Below are 17,332 nucleotides of genomic sequence, written 5' to 3' on the forward strand. Positions count from 1 at the left end.
AAAGCCACTTAGCTTCATTATAACAATCTCATCATTCTTATAGCTTATACTGCAATGCCAGTGTCAATTACTGTCTTGTAAGTCATAATTAGTTGACTACCTAAGCCTGTTTGGCGCATAGGGAATTCTATAATGAGGACAGCTATCACAGAGAGCTGTCCTGAGATGACCTGTGTCCTGTAAAAACTGCCTATGACTCTCAGAAAGAACGCACGGAACGCTGACTCTGTTAAATTTACGGAAAATACGGAAAAGGTCAGAAAGTTTTCAGCCATCTGAGAACCCCCGCCCCCCAGAGTGCAGCTTTGATAGTAACTGTAAAAAAAGCAAATAAGCAAAAAAAAAAAAGAAGAAGATGTTTTTCACTGGTTAGTCATTGTTTGGTTGTGTAACAAAGTCCCAGAAAAACTCTCCAATGTTTGTTACAAAGTCAATGACTGAAAGAAAGAATCTCGGGTTCTTAAAAAGAAATTCATTAACTTCTGGATTCTATTTTAATAGTCGTACATGCCCACAGTTTCTAAAAAAAAATTATTTTAAAAAAAACAACAACCTGAAAGACAAAAATACACTTTCCTATTTTGTGTTTTTATTTTACATAAAGACGCAAGCTCTGTATAAAATGCACTGGCATTTTTTTTTAAGATAATTTGTATTCTAAAAACATAGGTAAGAATAAATGATCAACATGCAAATATATGATAAATAAAAGTTTATCATCTATCCAGTTGTCCTCATCATCAAACATGCACGTTCACATGATCTCATGTGTCATAGAGTCAACTACGTGCTGCAGAACTGAGAAGATATTTTCACGGCATGTCTGAGTAAGCAAAATATAACAAAAAAAAATAAAACAAAATAAAAATGAAAATAAATAAAATATAAAAAATCCCCACATTTGACAACTGTTTACTTCTGCATTATCCAAAGCTATTTGGGCCATTTGCTCAACAAATAAAATTTATGGTGTGACATCTGTTTTCACTGGAGCTTGAACTCATCTACAGACATAAAAGTTTGCAAGTCCCCCCCCCCCAGTTTAGCACCCCACCCCCTCAAACAACTAATGTAAATGTGAAAGTACAACTTTTAAATGTAATGCAAACTGATTTAACATCTGCAGTTGGACCACATATTCAAGAACTAAGAGCTCGTTAATGCCAGTGTCCTGATATGCCCTCAGAAACTGTCCTGAGAAGCCTCTCTGCTATGGCATCTTTTTTAGTCACCTTCGTGAAGCACAAACATGCCAGGCATAGCGCTAAAGCCTGACTCCTTGCACTTCTGTTGCGTCGTTACACATAGTCTGTTTTTTTAATCAAACAACCCTTTAAAGTCCCTTCATTCATTTCTAAGTGACTATCTCAGTTTTATGTGTTGTTTTTACTCTGTAAAATGTGTGCACCTGAACTGTCGATAAAACAATCTAAACACATCAAAAATATTCAAAAACAAGGACACGTGACAGGTGACCTGCACCGCAGTAGGACCTTGCATTACGATACATGTGATAGGCTAACAGTTTAGAGAAGGCATACGGAAAAAATGAAGAAATCTATTATTAGACTGTCCATCAAGTCCTCAGATAACCTTCCCAACTCTAGCTTCTCCTGTGAGTCTGGGTGGTGTCTGGTTATTTGAGCCCTGGTATCTGTCATAACTCTTAATCTGACAGGTGGACAGATAAATTACCATCTCTGTCTGCTCAGCAGCTATAAGGAGCCTATGACTCAGAGTCACAAAGGACTGCAAAACACAGGAATATAAAATATCTATATTTACGTTTCAGTTATTCTAATAAAGAGGACACCAATTTAGAAGGTGAGTTGACACTGAAGGTGTATTAATGTCTTGTCAAAGGGTCCTCTTGTAGTTGTTCTGCCATTATCAACTAAAGGACACAGATAGCTGAATGCTTTGGCTGACTTCTGATAAGTTAACTTGAGGTAAACACAAAGTTGGATGTGGAATAATGAACATTGATTCTCATGGCTATGTGGTATTTTTGTCTTTAGTGCTTTAGTTAATATTGTTTATTGCATATTTAATGTTTTGAGAACAAGAGACTGTGAATTAAATCTTTTAGGATTGTATTTGCGGCCCCCTTCAGTACACACATTATTTCTCAGAAGACTTTTCTACTCCATACTCTGCTCTTTTTTGAAATAATTAAGCAAAAATCCATTAAATGCTTAGATGCTGAATAATGTTCTTTAAGATCACTGGTTCCTTAAAATAAATAAAACCTATTATCAGAGGGAAGGCAGAAGGATGTTGGTTGCTAAACAACATTTAGTAGCATGCCTCCATAACAGAATAATAAGACTGCAGGGAGTTGTTGCTTATTGTAGACAATACAGGTCATCCTGACTTTGAGGTCAGAATACCTAAAGGAAATTCTGCATCACACTGATTGCAGCTTTCAAATATACTCCATCGGGTCAGTGCTGAAAGCTGAGAGTTACTGTATTTGCTAGGATGCGGATTTTCCATAAGATGCACAAAATTAGCTGTGTCATTAAAATGATGCCAATCATGTTGAAATTGTGTTTTTAAGTAATGTGCATATACAGTGCATCTTTATATAATAACTAATTTCATTTGTGTTTCCTGGTACGATTTACTGCTTTAAAACACAGGATATGGATTCAATTTCACAACTCACAATTCCAGTCCAAGCGTTGTCATGAAACACAAACATAAAGAGCAACACACATAAATCTGGCACAGGTTAAACTGTTTCCTCACCTGACAGCTTTCAACTGTAGTGTGCTCCATCCTGGGTGCAGGGGCAGGAGGCAGTGGTGGGGCCCTCCTCTTCTTGGTCTCAGCCTTGGGAGACAACCTCGGGATACTGGCGACAGACTGAGACTGGCCCAAGGTGCCGGACCAATTAGGTCCACTGGAGAACCCAGATACTGTGGACACGTCCTGTGGGTAACATGAAAAATAAAAGGAGAGGGAATCAGACTGACAAATGGGAGGAGGAAACATGAAAAAATGTACAAATTTAAGAGTTTGAAAAACATTTTTGTAATTAGTTTAAAGCAAGGAACAAATATGATCACTGACTTGTAAGCATAAAAATGACTGATGGCTAAATTGCCATAAAATTTTCAAGGACAGCTCAGAGCTGTCTTTATCAAAAATTAAATCCAGTTCATTCTGGGTTCATCTAATATGTTAACGACCATATTTGGAGATGAGGGGATAAAACTTACAGGAGTTTAAGAACATGTTTAGCACAGCATTTAAAATGGTGCAGAACTCTGCTTGGGTCAAAAATCACAACTAAGTGTAATGAAACCCAGTTGCTTCTTAATTTATGACGTGTATCCAAACTTAACTTGAAAACTATTAGACAGCAGAATATCCTGTTGATTCACTGACAATCTTGATTTCAAGGGTTATGTTTAGTGTAAAAGCTGACACGTGTATTCTTAACATCCACATCTAGGAAAGCCACAAACAAAATGAATAAAAACATGCACGCGTGCACAGACTATGAATGCAATGCACAGGAACATTTCTGAAAATACAGTCTATTCTTCAGTCATGACAATTATTGCAACATTTGATCAAATTGAGAGTGCAACCACATTTTCAAAGGGTGGCTGCTCCCGACCAAAGCATTGAAACAAAAATGGGTTTCGATTTCTGATCAAAGAGGGCCTAAAGTGCTCGTGAAAACCTCCACCTTCCTGTGGCTCAGCTTGGTACAGACCTTTGCAACAACAGGAGCACCAAAACCACAGCTCAAAACCCCATGATCGAAGAAAACAAAAAGTGCTTTAAAGCAGATTAATTGATGAGTTCAGACAATGCCTGGATACAACATAAAAGCAGAGCAAAAAGGAGCATAAAGTTCAGGTCATTAGGATTAATTGGGCCTTAGATTATAACATCTCACAGTGGGGAAGGATGGGAAAAGAACAAGGCTTCAGAAAAAAAGAAATCTATAAGGAAAGTATAGCATGCCTGCAATTTTTCTTTCTTGCTTGTTACACACAAGACTATCGTTATTTACAGCACTGTCGGCCGATGTTTTTTTTTTCCTTTTACTTACTTCCGAAAAGAAAACCTTATTTCTGCCCTTCAATGGGCTACTGAACAAATTTAAACTTTTTAAAATTATGCAAAATGCAAAACGCTTAGCTGTGTCTCTAATAAAACTGCTGTAACTTCAGAGGTAATGTTCATATGTTGATTAATGGTTTTCTTTCGTTTTTGATATACTGCAGAATATTTTTATAAAATCCCAGGCCAGGAAAATCACCTTCATGTTTTTCTGTGTTTTATCTTCAGCTACTTTGACACAAAGGCATCTGCTGTGATGCTCACACCTTTGATAAAGTCTCAAAAGTGTCAGCTTCCTTTTTATAGATACAAAAATATGTAAATGTACTGATCTGAATTATAATATTTCTGACTGAGGCAAAATTTCCCTGATTCAAATTGAATTGAATCTAATCGAATCGTGGATCGAATCGATTCAGGGCCTTGTGAATCGGAATCGATTCTAGAAATCATTGACGATACCCAGCCCTACTATCCTCCTAATATATAATCACTAATATATAATTTACTATTGTGCAATAAAATAAAAGCTTCTAACTTCCTCTATCCTTATAACCATGGCAAAACTCAATATGTCTATGACTGTAAAAACACAAATGGAAGGCTTAAAGGGGAATATTAACACAGAACCACCTGAAACTGAAGCAGAACACACACACACACACACATATTATATGTATATATATATATATATATATATATATATATATATATATATATATATATATATATATATATATATATATATACATATGAAAGACATATATATGTCTTTCATATGTATATATATATATTTTTTTATATATATATACATATATATATATATATATGTATATATATATATATATATATATGTATATATATATATATATATGTATATATATATATAAAAATATGTGCCACAAGCCTGTTCTGTCATTTTTAACAGTTCGCTGTGTTGTGTGACTTGTGCATCTATGTTGTGACAGGAGTAACATCAGAGTGATGCAGAGGCAGAGGAGATGGCAGACAGAGGCTGACAGAATAAAAAAAAAATGCTGGAAGAGAGGAATGATGCGATTCCCATATGGAATCTTCAAAAACAAAAGTATGTTTTCACCTCAACAAAAATATAATGTTCAAAGTGGAAAATTCACATGAACTCTCCCTGACTTTTTCACCCTTTTCACCGTGGTAAACAATCTGAAATGTGTGGAAACAGTGAGAGAGGAAAACAGAACAAAAGGTACTCCAGCTCTTTTGGGGGGAAATGGAGTTCACAGCACATTTATAATTACAAAGTGTGTAACACAAAGTCAACCTTTTGAAGCTCTGTATAACTAGGATCATGACTTACACACTGAATCTCCTGGGAATTCCTTTCATGTTTTTATGGACAGGAAATTAACTTACTGACATTTTGTTACTGACATATATTTAATACATATATATATACATATATACAAATACATATATATACATATACACACATATATATATATATATATATATATATATATATATATATATATATATATATATATATATATATATATATATATATATATATATAGGGATGGGTGCCGGTGTCCGGTGCCATGATGGCACCGGTTCTGACATAAACGGTAGTAACTAGACCGAAAAGCAGAGCACATTTCGGTGCTTTATTTCGGTGCTTTTTTTTCCTGAGCTGTGATACACTTCTAGCCAATCATTTTACGTTTCCGAGGATAGTAGGCGGGGCCAGGTACGTACGTTCTGTTAGAGCAGAGCTACAGATTTAAAATGTCCAAGGCGAAGCGGTCAAAAGTCTGGCTGTACTTCACAGCAAAATATGCAAACTCCGCAGCCTGCAACAAGTGCTTTAAGCTGATACTGTGATACTGTCAAAGGAGGTAACACCAAGAATCCGATTAAACAGCTGGCGACGCATAGCGGTTTTTTAAAAGCCGAGAAATGCGCCGTATTTGATAGCTTGCTGCGAGACCTCACACCGTGCACGTCGGGTGGGTTGCCAGTTATCGGACCCGGAGCAACATCCCCCAAAAACCTGAAGAATAGAGTCCTGGCCCCTAGCCCTGCCAGTGTAGCAGAAATGATGACTGATGATGATGGCAGCAGCAGCCGTTCTTCTCTGCGTGAGTAGCTTCATGTTGTTCGTGTGTAATTTACATTGAGTAGGCTAACCACGTTATTACATTAATGCATGTAAGGTGAACTAGCAAACATCATCATAGCTACATGCGGCTGTCTTCTTGTTTGATGGCAGATACTCCCTTCACCCTGGCCAAAAAGGCTAAAATGACCAAAGAAAAAGTGGGAAACAGTTAAACATGAGAGGGTTTAAGTTTGTGGTTTTTCCATTGTTTAAGCACTGCTTCCAGCCAAGAGTGATGCCATATATGCCACATAGCTGCAGAAAAGGCTAACATTGTTATCTTTTTACAAAAAAAACCAGCTGAACATGAGAGGTTTTTGGACAAAGTTTGTGTTCTCCATTCTTTAAGCACCGGTTCGAGCACCGTTTAAGCACCGGCACCGTTTCAAAAGTACCGATTTGGCACCGGTATCGGATAAAACCTAAACGATACCCATCCCTATATATATACATATATACATATATATATATATATACATATACATATATATATATATATATATATATAAAAAAAACACCCAGCACGCCCCTGCGGGCAGTTTATCCTTCAAGCTCGGGTCCTCTACCAGAGGCCTGTGAGCTTGAGGGTCCTGCGCAGTATCTTAGCTGTTCCCAGGACTGCGCTCTTCTGGACAGAGATCTCTGATGTTATTCCCGGGATCTGCTGGAGCCACTCGCCTAGCTTGGGAGTCACCGCACCTAGTGCTCCGATTACCACGGGGACCACCGTTACCTTCCCCCTCCACATCCTCTCGAGCTCTTCTCTGAGCCTTTGGTATTTCTCCAGCTTCTCGTGCTCCTTCTTCCTGATATTGCTGTCACTCTGAACCGCTACATCGATCACTACGGCCGTCTTCTTCTGTTTGTCTACCACCACTATGTCCGGTTGGTTAGCCACCACCATTTTGTCCGTCTGTATCTGGAAGTCCCACAGGATCTTAGCTCGGTCATTCTCCACCACCCTTGGGGGCATCTCCCATTTTGACCTCGGGACTTCCAGGTTATACTCGGCACAGATGTTCCTGTACACTATGCCGACCACTTGGTTATGGCGTTCCATGTATGCCTTGCCTGCTAGCATCTTGCACCCTGCTGTTATGTGCTGGATTGTCTCTGGGGCATCTTTACACAGCCTGCACCTGGGGTCTTGCCTGGTGTGATAGACCCCAGCCTCTATGGATCTTGTACTCAGAGCTTGTTCTTGTGCTGCCATGATTAGTGCCTCTGTGCTGTCTTTCAGTCCAGCTTTGTCCAGCCACTGGTAGGATTTCTGGATATCAGCCACCTCCTCTATCTGCCAGTGGTACATACCGTGCAGGGGCCTGTCCTTCCATGATGGTTCCTCGTCTCCCTCCTCTTTCTTGGGTTTCTGCTGCCTGAGGTATTCACTGAGCACTCGGTCAGTTGGGGCCATCTTCCCAATGTATTCTTGGATGTTCGTTGTCTCATCCTGGACTGTGGTGCTGACACTCACCAGTCCCCGGCCCCCTTCCTTCCGCTTAGCGTACAGCCTCAGGGTGCTGGACTTGGGGTGAAACCCTCCATGCATGGTAAGGAGCTTTCTTGTCTTTATGTCAGTGGCTTCTATCTCCTCCTTTGGCCAGCCTATTACCCCAGCAGGGTACCTGATCACGGGCAGGGCGTACGTGTTGATGGCCCGGATCTTGTTCTTACCGTTCAGCTGACTCCTCAGGACTTGCCTGACCCTCTGCAGGTACTTGGTGGTTGCAGCTTTTCTAGCGGCCTCTTCATGGTTCCCATTCGCCTGCGGGATCCCCAGGTACTTGTAACTGTCCTCTATGTCTGCAATGTTGCCTTCTGGTAACCTGATCCCCTCAGTTCTGACTACCTTCCCTCTCTTTGTTACCATCCAACTACACTTCTCCAGTCCGAACGACATTCCAATGTCACTGCTGTACAGCCTGGTAGTGTGGATCAGTGAATCGATGTCTTGTTCACTCTTGGCATACAGCTTGATGTCATCCATGTACAGGAGGTGGCTGACAACTGCTCCGTTCCGTAGTCGGTATCTGTAGCCAGTCTTGTTAATGATCTCACTGAGGGGGTTCAGGCCTATGCAGAACAGCAGTGGGGACAGAGCATCTCCTTGGTAGATCCCGCACTTGATGGTGACTTGTGCTATGGGCTTGGAGTTGGCCTCTAGTGTTGTACGTCACATCCCCATTGAGTTCCTGATGAAAGCTCTTAGGGTCCCATTGATCTTGTACAATTCTAGGCATTCCAGTATCCAGCTGTGGGGCATTGAGTCATAGGCCTTCTTGTAATCAATCCAGGCAGTGCACAGGTTGGTCAGTCTGGTCTTGCAGTCTCGGCTGACTGTTCTGTCTACCAGTAGCTGGTGTTTTGCGCCTCTGGTATTCTTGCCAATTCCTTTCTGTGTCCCGCTCATGTATTGACCCATGTGCCTGTTCATCTTAGCCGATATGATGCCTGACAGGAGCTTCCATGTAGTACTGAGGCAGGTTATTGGTCGGTAGTTGGAGGGGACCGGTCCCTTCTTGGGGTCCTTGGGGATCAGGACCATCCGACCTTCAGTTAGCCATTCCGGGTGTCTCTCGTTAACTAGCAGCTGGTTCATTTGTGCTGCCAGACGCTCGTGGAGTGCAGTCAGCTTCTTTAGCCAGTAGACGTGAACCATGTCGGGCCCTGGTGCTGTCCAACTCTTCATACTGGAGACCCTTTCTTGGATATCTGCCACTATGATGGTTACTGGACCCTGTTCAGGGAGGTCGCTATGGTCTGCCCTCAGATCCACTAGCCACTGAGCATTGCCGTTATGGGTTGCGTCCTTCTCCCATATGCTCTTCCAGTATTGCTCCGTCTCCAGCCTTGGTGGTGCTGTTCTCTTATTATTATTGTTCCCTTGCCACTGAGAGTACACCTTTGCTGCTTCTGTGGAGAACAGCTGGTTTATTCTCCTGCCTTCTATCTCTCTGGTGTACCTCCTCAAGCGGCTGGCCAAGGCTGTGAGTCTTTGCTTGGCAGTTTCCAAGGCCTCAGGTATGGACAGCTTGCTGTATTTCTTATGCACCTTCTTTGTCGCACCTTTCTGCAACTCCGTTAGTTGGCTAACCTCCCTCCGTGCTACTTTGATCTTGCCCTCTAGCCTCCTTCTCCATGGAGGGTACTGCCTCTTGTTGCTGTTCAACTTGTAGCCAAGCATCTCACTGATCACTGCTGCCGTTTTGTAGATCAGCTTGTTAGTGTCGGTAATCGTGGTTGTAGGTATTGTGTGTGTGTGTGTGTATATATGTATATATGTATATATATATATATATATATACATGCTAAACTTTACCTCTCACTAATTGCTGTATCATTATTCATTTTGACATTTTCTGGATACTCTGAATTTTCCCTACTTCTATCTTTTAATGCTTCTGTCTTTCATTTAATCTAATTTGTTTTAATGACTTACTGGTTTTGTTATCATTAACTGTTTATTGTGTTATTGTGAAGCACTTTGGTATACCCTTGGTTTTAAATGTGCTATACAAATAAACCTGTATTGTATTGTATATTAAGAAGTATACGAGATCAAAATGGGAGACGCCTCTTAGGGTGGTTGAGAATAACTGAGCTAAGATCCTGTGGGACTTCCAGATACAGATGGACAAAATGGTGGCTAACCAACCGGACATAGTAGTGATAGACAAGCAGAAGAAGACGGCTGTAGTGATAGACGTAGTGATACCGAATGACAGCAACATCAGGAAGAAGGAACACGAGAAGCTGAAGATGTACCAAAGGCTCAGAGAAGAGCTCGAGAAGATGTGGAGGGTGAAGGCAACAGTGGTCCCAGTGGTAATTGGAGCACAAGGTGCAGTGACTCCCAAGCCAGGCGAGTGGCTCCAGCAGATCTCAGGAACAACATCTGCGATCTCTGTCCAGAAGAGCGCAGTCCTAGGAACAGCTAAGATACTGCACAGGACCCTCAAGCTCCAAGTGCTCTGGTAGGACCCGAGCTTGAAGGAAATAAGAACAGGGCCCTGTTGGAATGCTACTCCGTTTCCAGCAGAAGAGGTTACTTGACTAGGATGTGGAACCTATGGAACCTTCGATACCCAGCAGACTGACAGAGAAACAACTAATAGCTTGGTGTTCCAACATTGAGTAGAAGGAACTGCTTTCACAGCTAGAGATCCATAAGGTATATAGCACAAATGCTATGGCAAGGGAGAGCCAGGACAACAAGTCAGGCGGGAGATATTACCTCCACCCGAGATTGAGTACCAGGCCCCAAGTACGATGGAAGAAGGAGCACTGAGTGCGAGCGTAGCTGACCAGAACGAGAGGATCATGGTGAAACTGGAAACCTGGACCCTCTGTAGTTGGTTACCAAGACTACATGAAGTACCCTCTGAAAGTCTACTAGAAGATGTGAATGCAGCACTAAGGAAAATTCCTACTGCAAACAGCAAGCTGCCCATATCTGACGCCTTAGAAACTGCCAAGCAAATACTCACAGCCTTGGCTAACCACTTGAAAAGGTATAGCAGAGAGATAGAAGGCAGGAGAATAAACCAGCTGTTCTGCACGGACACATCCAAGGTGTACTCTCAATAGCAAGGGAACAATATAAGAACAGCGTCACCAAGGCTGGAGACGGAGCAGTATTGGAAGAGCATATGGGAGAAGGATGCAACCTAAAAGAACAATGATCAGTGGCAAGTGGATCTAAGAGCAGTATGAAAAAAAAAAAAAAAACGCTTGGACACCGCTAGCATAATTGACAGGTTTTTGACGGGGCTTCCACACAAACGCAAAGCAGGAGATGAAGCATCGCCAAATATGTTTCCAAACCAACCAGCGCGAACATTTTTCTTGTAAAACAAAGGGGGGCCTAGCAAAAAAAGTTTGAGAACCACTGTATTAGAGGAACTTAAGCAATGCCACTCCCTAAAAAGCTAAGAACAAATAAATACTGCATATTTAAAAAAAAACTTTTAGAAGTGAGTTTGCTTTAGAATGAGGTCTTCCCAGACATAACGCTATTTGACCATGCTAATGTTTTATGACCACACACACTTACACTGACACACACAGTAGTTTAGCCCCTAATGAACAATTAGAGATAAGAGGCTGGGCTTTTAGTGCTAATGTAGCCAAGGTAGGGTAATGTGATGCCTTTGGGTTGATAACACTCTGTGGGTGTGTGTTTTCTGGTGTGTGCAAATGCATGCGTGTGGTCTAAAAACTGCCCAGGCTGAGAAACAATCATAGGGAAAAAAAAAGCTGCATTAAAGTCCAGTAGAAAAAAAAAGAATTATTAATCAATCCAACAAAGCTGTCTTTCATACTTTTCAGTGTTTCAGCAAAGTAAATGAGTTGTGCTGTGTCTATAACAGTTTTGATGTTTAATTCATAGTCTGCTGACTTTTTTCCTTTTAATTACACTGTGATCCCTATATGCAAAATCTTTAAGAAATAATTAAAGATAACGAAGAGAATAAAAAAAGGACAAAGAGGACTGGCTGGAAAAGGAAAAGAAGAAGATAATGTTAATAATGCTCAGTATTAAGCAGTAGACACAAAGTTGGAAGGGTGGAGTCAAGGGCAAGCTTAGAGAAGCAGTGTACTGAATAGGAGGGAGGCAGGCAGGCTAATGTAATCAAATGCCATTGATTTAGTTATAGCTATAACAGCTTCAGTGCTGCTAAATGCAGCGTCTAAATGTGCATCTGGATATACTGCAGAGAAATCTTGGAGGAAAATCTTTTACATTATGTTACTGATGTTTATCATATTCAGATTCTAAAATCAGCTCAAATTTGTATACATATATATATATATATATATATAAACATTTGAGCTGATTTTAGATATATATGTATGTATATGTATCCAAATTGGATACGTACTACCAAATTAGTGCTCAGATGCAGAAGTAAAGAGATGGATGATGGTTGCTTAAAAGAAAATGTAATGGTGTTATGAACTGCACTGATAAAGACCTGTGATGAACAGATGCTTGAGAGTCTGCTGACTAATCTTATAGAATGACTGCCCTCTGGAGGACATCGGCACACATTACTGCATTGAAATAATCTAGTCTCTCTGCACCATAGTTTGTGCTTGGTCTTCATTCTAACAGCTCTCTCTGGTCCTCTTTTGTCTTTTCCTTCTACTTCCCTTCACCCCAACTGGTTCTGTATTAGATTTCTCCTGTCTGTAAGCCTGGATCTACAGGAGATTTATTTCTGCTAAAAGTTTTTTTGTTGTCCTGCAGTGTCATCAAGTTGTTGGTCATAAGGGAATGTTGGGTTTCTATTGCAGAACTACTTTTTAAAGCTGAAACAACTAAAAATTTCCATTAAAACGAATAAATTATCGGCCAAAGTGACGGGCTTTGGTGACACAGGCATGGATGGATTACTGTGACTGTGGGTCTTAAACACAAACTTGCCATGGGTCCTTGTTATCTACTCATGCAAATACCAGGCACAACATATGCCCTTGTCAAAAGACAGTTTTATTGCACGTAACAAGGCAACTTACATCCACATTTATCTTGTATTTGTTGACATGTTAAATTACTGCTATTATGACTACTGCTACATATAACTCGTGCAGGACAATTTACCCCGAGGCACCAACAGGAAGCTTTCAATAGTCTTAACTGTGTAAGTCAGTAAAATGTTAAATGCAATCCAAAATCAAGCACTAAAGGTGATGACAAAGGACACAGATGGCATAGTACTAGCAGTGCTGCTCTATTGCTAATGCTTGTTTCAAAGCTAAAGTCCATCCATCCATCCATTCGCTTCCGCTCATCCTTTTCAGGGTCGCCGGGGCGCTGGAGCCTATCCCAGCTGTCATAGGGCGAGAGGCGGGGTACACCCTGGACAGGTCGCCAGTCTGTCGCAGGGCTTCAAAGCTAAAGTCCTCCTGTTTATTTTGATACATTTTTTGAAAATCCCTTATATTAAAAAAATAAAGCAATGATGATGCACACAACTTAAGGTAAAAGCCACTGGCTCCAAGGTATGTTCCCAGTTTGCACAAACAGCAGTCTGTCCATAGAAGCAGTCTGTATTATGTTCCAGTTATACAGAATAACTGGAACACCGTATGGGATTGCACGGCTTCAGTAACAAGTTAAGATGAGAGCTTTATTTCCCTTCTGGACATTGTAAAAATTGTTAGACGTACTTACACAGGATTGTGTGTCAGTGTTTTGGATTATTTTATCATCAAAGTCATCCATGTCCACAGATGTTGTCTCTGTCTGCAAACGGAAGGCACAACTAACATGCAGCATCAAACTATTCAGCCATGCATTTAGCTTGCCTCAGCTATCAGTTAAGTATGAATGGCCTATAAGTATGATGCTAAAGGTTAGTTTGTAAATTACTTCACACTATTATTTTTCTAATGATACTTGTATAAATAATTAAATGCAAAAACTAAGGGCAGAATTATAATGATGTCCATGCTGTTTTCTTATTTAATAATTCAGACATACTTCCTGCACACATACAGCATATTGCCCAGGAATGAGTCTCACCTTGGATTTCCTCCTGTTGAACTGGAAGATACCCAGGAGGCCTTTTTTTTCTGGTCTGTCCAAACTGCCAGTACTGGAGCGAACAAAGTCTAAAAAAGTAAAACAAGAGCAGGAGGAAAGTAATGTAAGCACCTTATAATTAAAGAAAGGGAGGAAAGAAAAAGGGAAAGACATGGTTTTTTCTGCATGCAAAGGTTAACGAAAAGGTTAACATATGGTTAACAGAAAAAAATAGTTTTTTTTTTAACAGTCAGTCAACTCTAAATATTACTCCAAACAGATACCTTTGTTTTAAAAGCAATAAATTAACCTTCCAGTTTTGCTCAGAAGAGGGAGCTGCAGCTTTGCTTTTCCTCAGGTTCACCTCTACCCAACTTTTATAATCAGCTAAGCAGTAAGTAAGAATGTGTCGTGATAAAACTACAGACTCAAGGACTGAGAGGGAAGGTAAACTAACTATCAAACATTTAAGGGCTAATACTCATGATTTGGGTTCTGAAACGAGGCAGAAGCAAGCCAATTTATTAATAAAGCCTTTAAAAATTGAAGGCATTGATGTTCACGCAGGTTAAAAAAAAGTACATAAAGCAACAAATGATTTCTTTTAATATGGCTGGTTAATGGTTAATATCCAATGCAGCAACAATGCAGGGTTAATAAGCAAGCAGCGATACATTGGGTTAAACAACCACATGTATTTGAATGGTGCCAACGCTAAGACACACAATATATACGTCTAATACCTGTGTAGTTAAGTGCAGGGGCAGAAGCCATTTTAGGCTGGAAAGCTGTAAAACATGATAAAGTTTAAAAACACAAACGTCATTAATGGATAACTCATCTACATGACAGAGCGGCTGTGCTTGTGCTTTTGTGTCACAGCACAGCCGATGCGCTACGTAACTACTGATTCACAAGAGGAAGTCATTTGTATAATTGCCTCATAATAATGAAAGTAAACTACATTACTACTATGTTCAAAAGGGTAGGACTGTGTAAAATGTAACTGAAAACATGACGCGGTGATTTGGAAAGGATTCGAACCCTACAATTTACCAAAAACCTTTTAGCATACCAAATGCTGAGAAAGAAACATTTAAAGGGAAACTGGGTGGCCTTGTTGATTACCAAAATCTTGCACAAGAGTGCTTGACCATAAAAGTGACATAATGTTCTACTGTTCCCTTGTCACATCACTTAAGTGATAAAATACACGTTTTTACTGTGAGATCACAAGAGAACCTTTAACTATAAATACCAGTGGGTGTGGATAATCGCGCAGTAAACAACCATAACTTCATACTACATGAATTATGTATTAATACAAAGGCCGTACATGATTCATAAAAGCTCACTATTTCAGCCGTTGTATGGACAGGATAACAGCAGATACTGTGAGACAATAGCAGGGCAAGCCAAAGCACACACCAGTATCCACGCTAACATCCTTTGTCTGCTTAAATTTCACATCATCATCTTAAGTGTTACATCCTATGTTTACCAGATAGTTTTATTCAGCAGAGCAAAGCATTATTTTATCTTTTAAAAAGTTAATACAATTTTGAATATATGTACAGACACTTGCTTTAAAGTGACTGGAGTTAGAGGTGAAATGTGTAAGATTTAGGTATGTGCTTAACAAGTCCCCTAGAATTTTAAACGCTCTTTTTCTACAACAGCAGTCACCTAATGTTATTATGCGACCTGCAAAAAACTGGGGCTACAGCACGGACAGAGGGCTCCAACCCTCTTTCTCTCTGTTTTAGACATAGTGCATTTGAGCAAGGTGGAGAGCAAGCAGCTGACAGATGCAAAAATCAGCACGGCTGCACAGTACTTTGATGAAGAAAACGATGAGCAGTTGTACGTCTGTGGTGTCAGAGTAAAGTGGCATATAACCACGTAACCAAAGTGATGTGTAACCACATGCAGCACAGGAGCGTGAACGCTAACCTGGAAGGAAGGAGGGTTACCGGTACTAGTACTGTAGACTTTAGCCACATTCAGGAAACTAATCTGGCAATCTGTGTCTGCTTAGATATATAAGATTTGCAACATTATAGATGGCACAGACATTTCAGCGACATCTAAAACAAAATACAATTATTAAGGAACCCGATTAAGAGTTTATCTAAACAATGTGAAAATTGAACAACTGAGATTTATTCTCAAAGACAGTTATAACAGATGTATCTACTGAATATAGGATGCTAACCCGTCTATGCTAACCTGTACCTACAGACAAAATAACAGAGGGGTAACTCGTCAGTAGTGCCTTAAACATATATTCTTTCAACTTCTGTGGTGGCAACAAGTCTTCCAGTTTGTGTAGAAACCTTTGGGAAATAATTTGGTAAACATAATTTCCTTAGGGATTAATAACGTATTCTGATTCTGAAAACAGACCTTAGCTCCATTTCTGTGAAACCTCTGTAAACTCCTAATAACTTTAAAGTCGCTCAAGTTCATTTTATCATTATCATTATTTATTTATTTTATTTATTATGACAGGTAGCTGACTGCTGTTACATTTACAGTCACAAGGTAGTACGTTCTTATCAACTCTTATCTTCCATTCACCTTTTCCCTCTGCGTTCCTCCCATACAAGCCCCAGATAAAATTTTGCCTGACCGACATGGTTCACCGATGGAAAAACAGAGAGGAAAAACCTTTTATTAAAAATCAAATCCAGAGAAAAAAAATGCCATCCTGTCTTCCTTCTCCTGTTTCCTGATCAATGTAGCCATTACAAAGACTGTAGCCATGTAAATATGGTTAGTGATATGTGTGTGATATGATATGTATATACGTTTGACTGTGAGATTGTGCAGCTTCTCCATTATAGCATTACACAGATTAATGAATAAATATTTCCACATTAAAAGAATCAAAAGAAAAAAGTATCATCGCTTAGGATCTGTATCATCTTGCGTGCTACTGGGAAAACAATACTAACAGAAATTTGACATATTTCACAAAGAGCAAAGAGAAATGAGGTCAGGCTTACCTAGCCTCTGATCATGTACGTAGAGATCTTTGATCCCGAGTTCTGCTAGAGTTTTGTCCAGCGGTAACTCTCGTTGGCTGATGCTATCCTTCAGCAGCAGGACACGTGTAGGGTCGAACTCACACTTGTCACAGATGACTGGTATCAGAGCCTGGAGCGATATCAAGGGGTTCACCCGTACTACGGCCTTCTGGTTGCCATGATAGTTCACCATCAATCGCACAGTTTTCTGATACACAGAGGGGAAAATGATGGAGAAAATTAGACACGCAAACAGCTGGATGACATTAAGAGCTAATCAAGGATGAATCATCAAGTCAAGAAAAAGGATGATGTAGTTAAGGGAAAAAATACAACAAAGTTAACTGACTGATAAAATATGCTAGCCTAAAAGACATACTTAACTAATATTTATACATATATATATAAATATATTTAAATATAGTCATATTTCTGATTGATGTACAATAGCATATTTTGGTTTAAAAATATAAAAAGTAGAGGAGAACACACAGAGGATGACACTGCAATAATAAAGAAAAAGAAATAACAATAAAAGAAAGCACAATTCTACCACAG

At 39.9% G+C, this 17,332-nt stretch overlaps 1 protein-coding gene across 6 annotated transcripts in view; it reads right to left on the reverse strand.

Moving 5' to 3' along the window:
- Positions 1-17,332, reverse strand: part of cobl (cordon-bleu WH2 repeat protein) — a 70,909-nt gene that overhangs the window by 34,140 nt on the left and 19,437 nt on the right. For 4 of the 6 annotated variants that reach the window (XM_085366261.1, XM_085366262.1, XM_085366267.1 and 1 more), the window contains exons 4-8: positions 16,754-16,982; positions 14,489-14,533; positions 13,746-13,834; positions 13,395-13,466; positions 2,752-2,934 (exon numbers count right to left, since the gene is read on the reverse strand). In XM_085366261.1, the coding sequence (XP_085222387.1) occupies positions 2,752-2,934; positions 13,395-13,466; positions 13,746-13,834; positions 14,489-14,533; positions 16,754-16,982 (618 nt within the window). The remainder of the gene's footprint in view (positions 1-2,751; positions 2,935-13,394; positions 13,467-13,745; positions 13,835-14,488; positions 14,534-16,753; positions 16,983-17,332) is intronic. The other 2 variants (XM_085366264.1, XM_085366266.1) reach the window with 2 other exon arrangements.

This window comes from Diplotaxodon limnothrissa, linkage group LG11, assembly GCF_057381915.1.
Source record: "Diplotaxodon limnothrissa isolate DT_005_m linkage group LG11, D_limnothrissa_male_GT1.1, whole genome shotgun sequence".
Taxonomy (NCBI): domain Eukaryota; kingdom Metazoa; phylum Chordata; class Actinopteri; order Cichliformes; family Cichlidae; genus Diplotaxodon; species Diplotaxodon limnothrissa.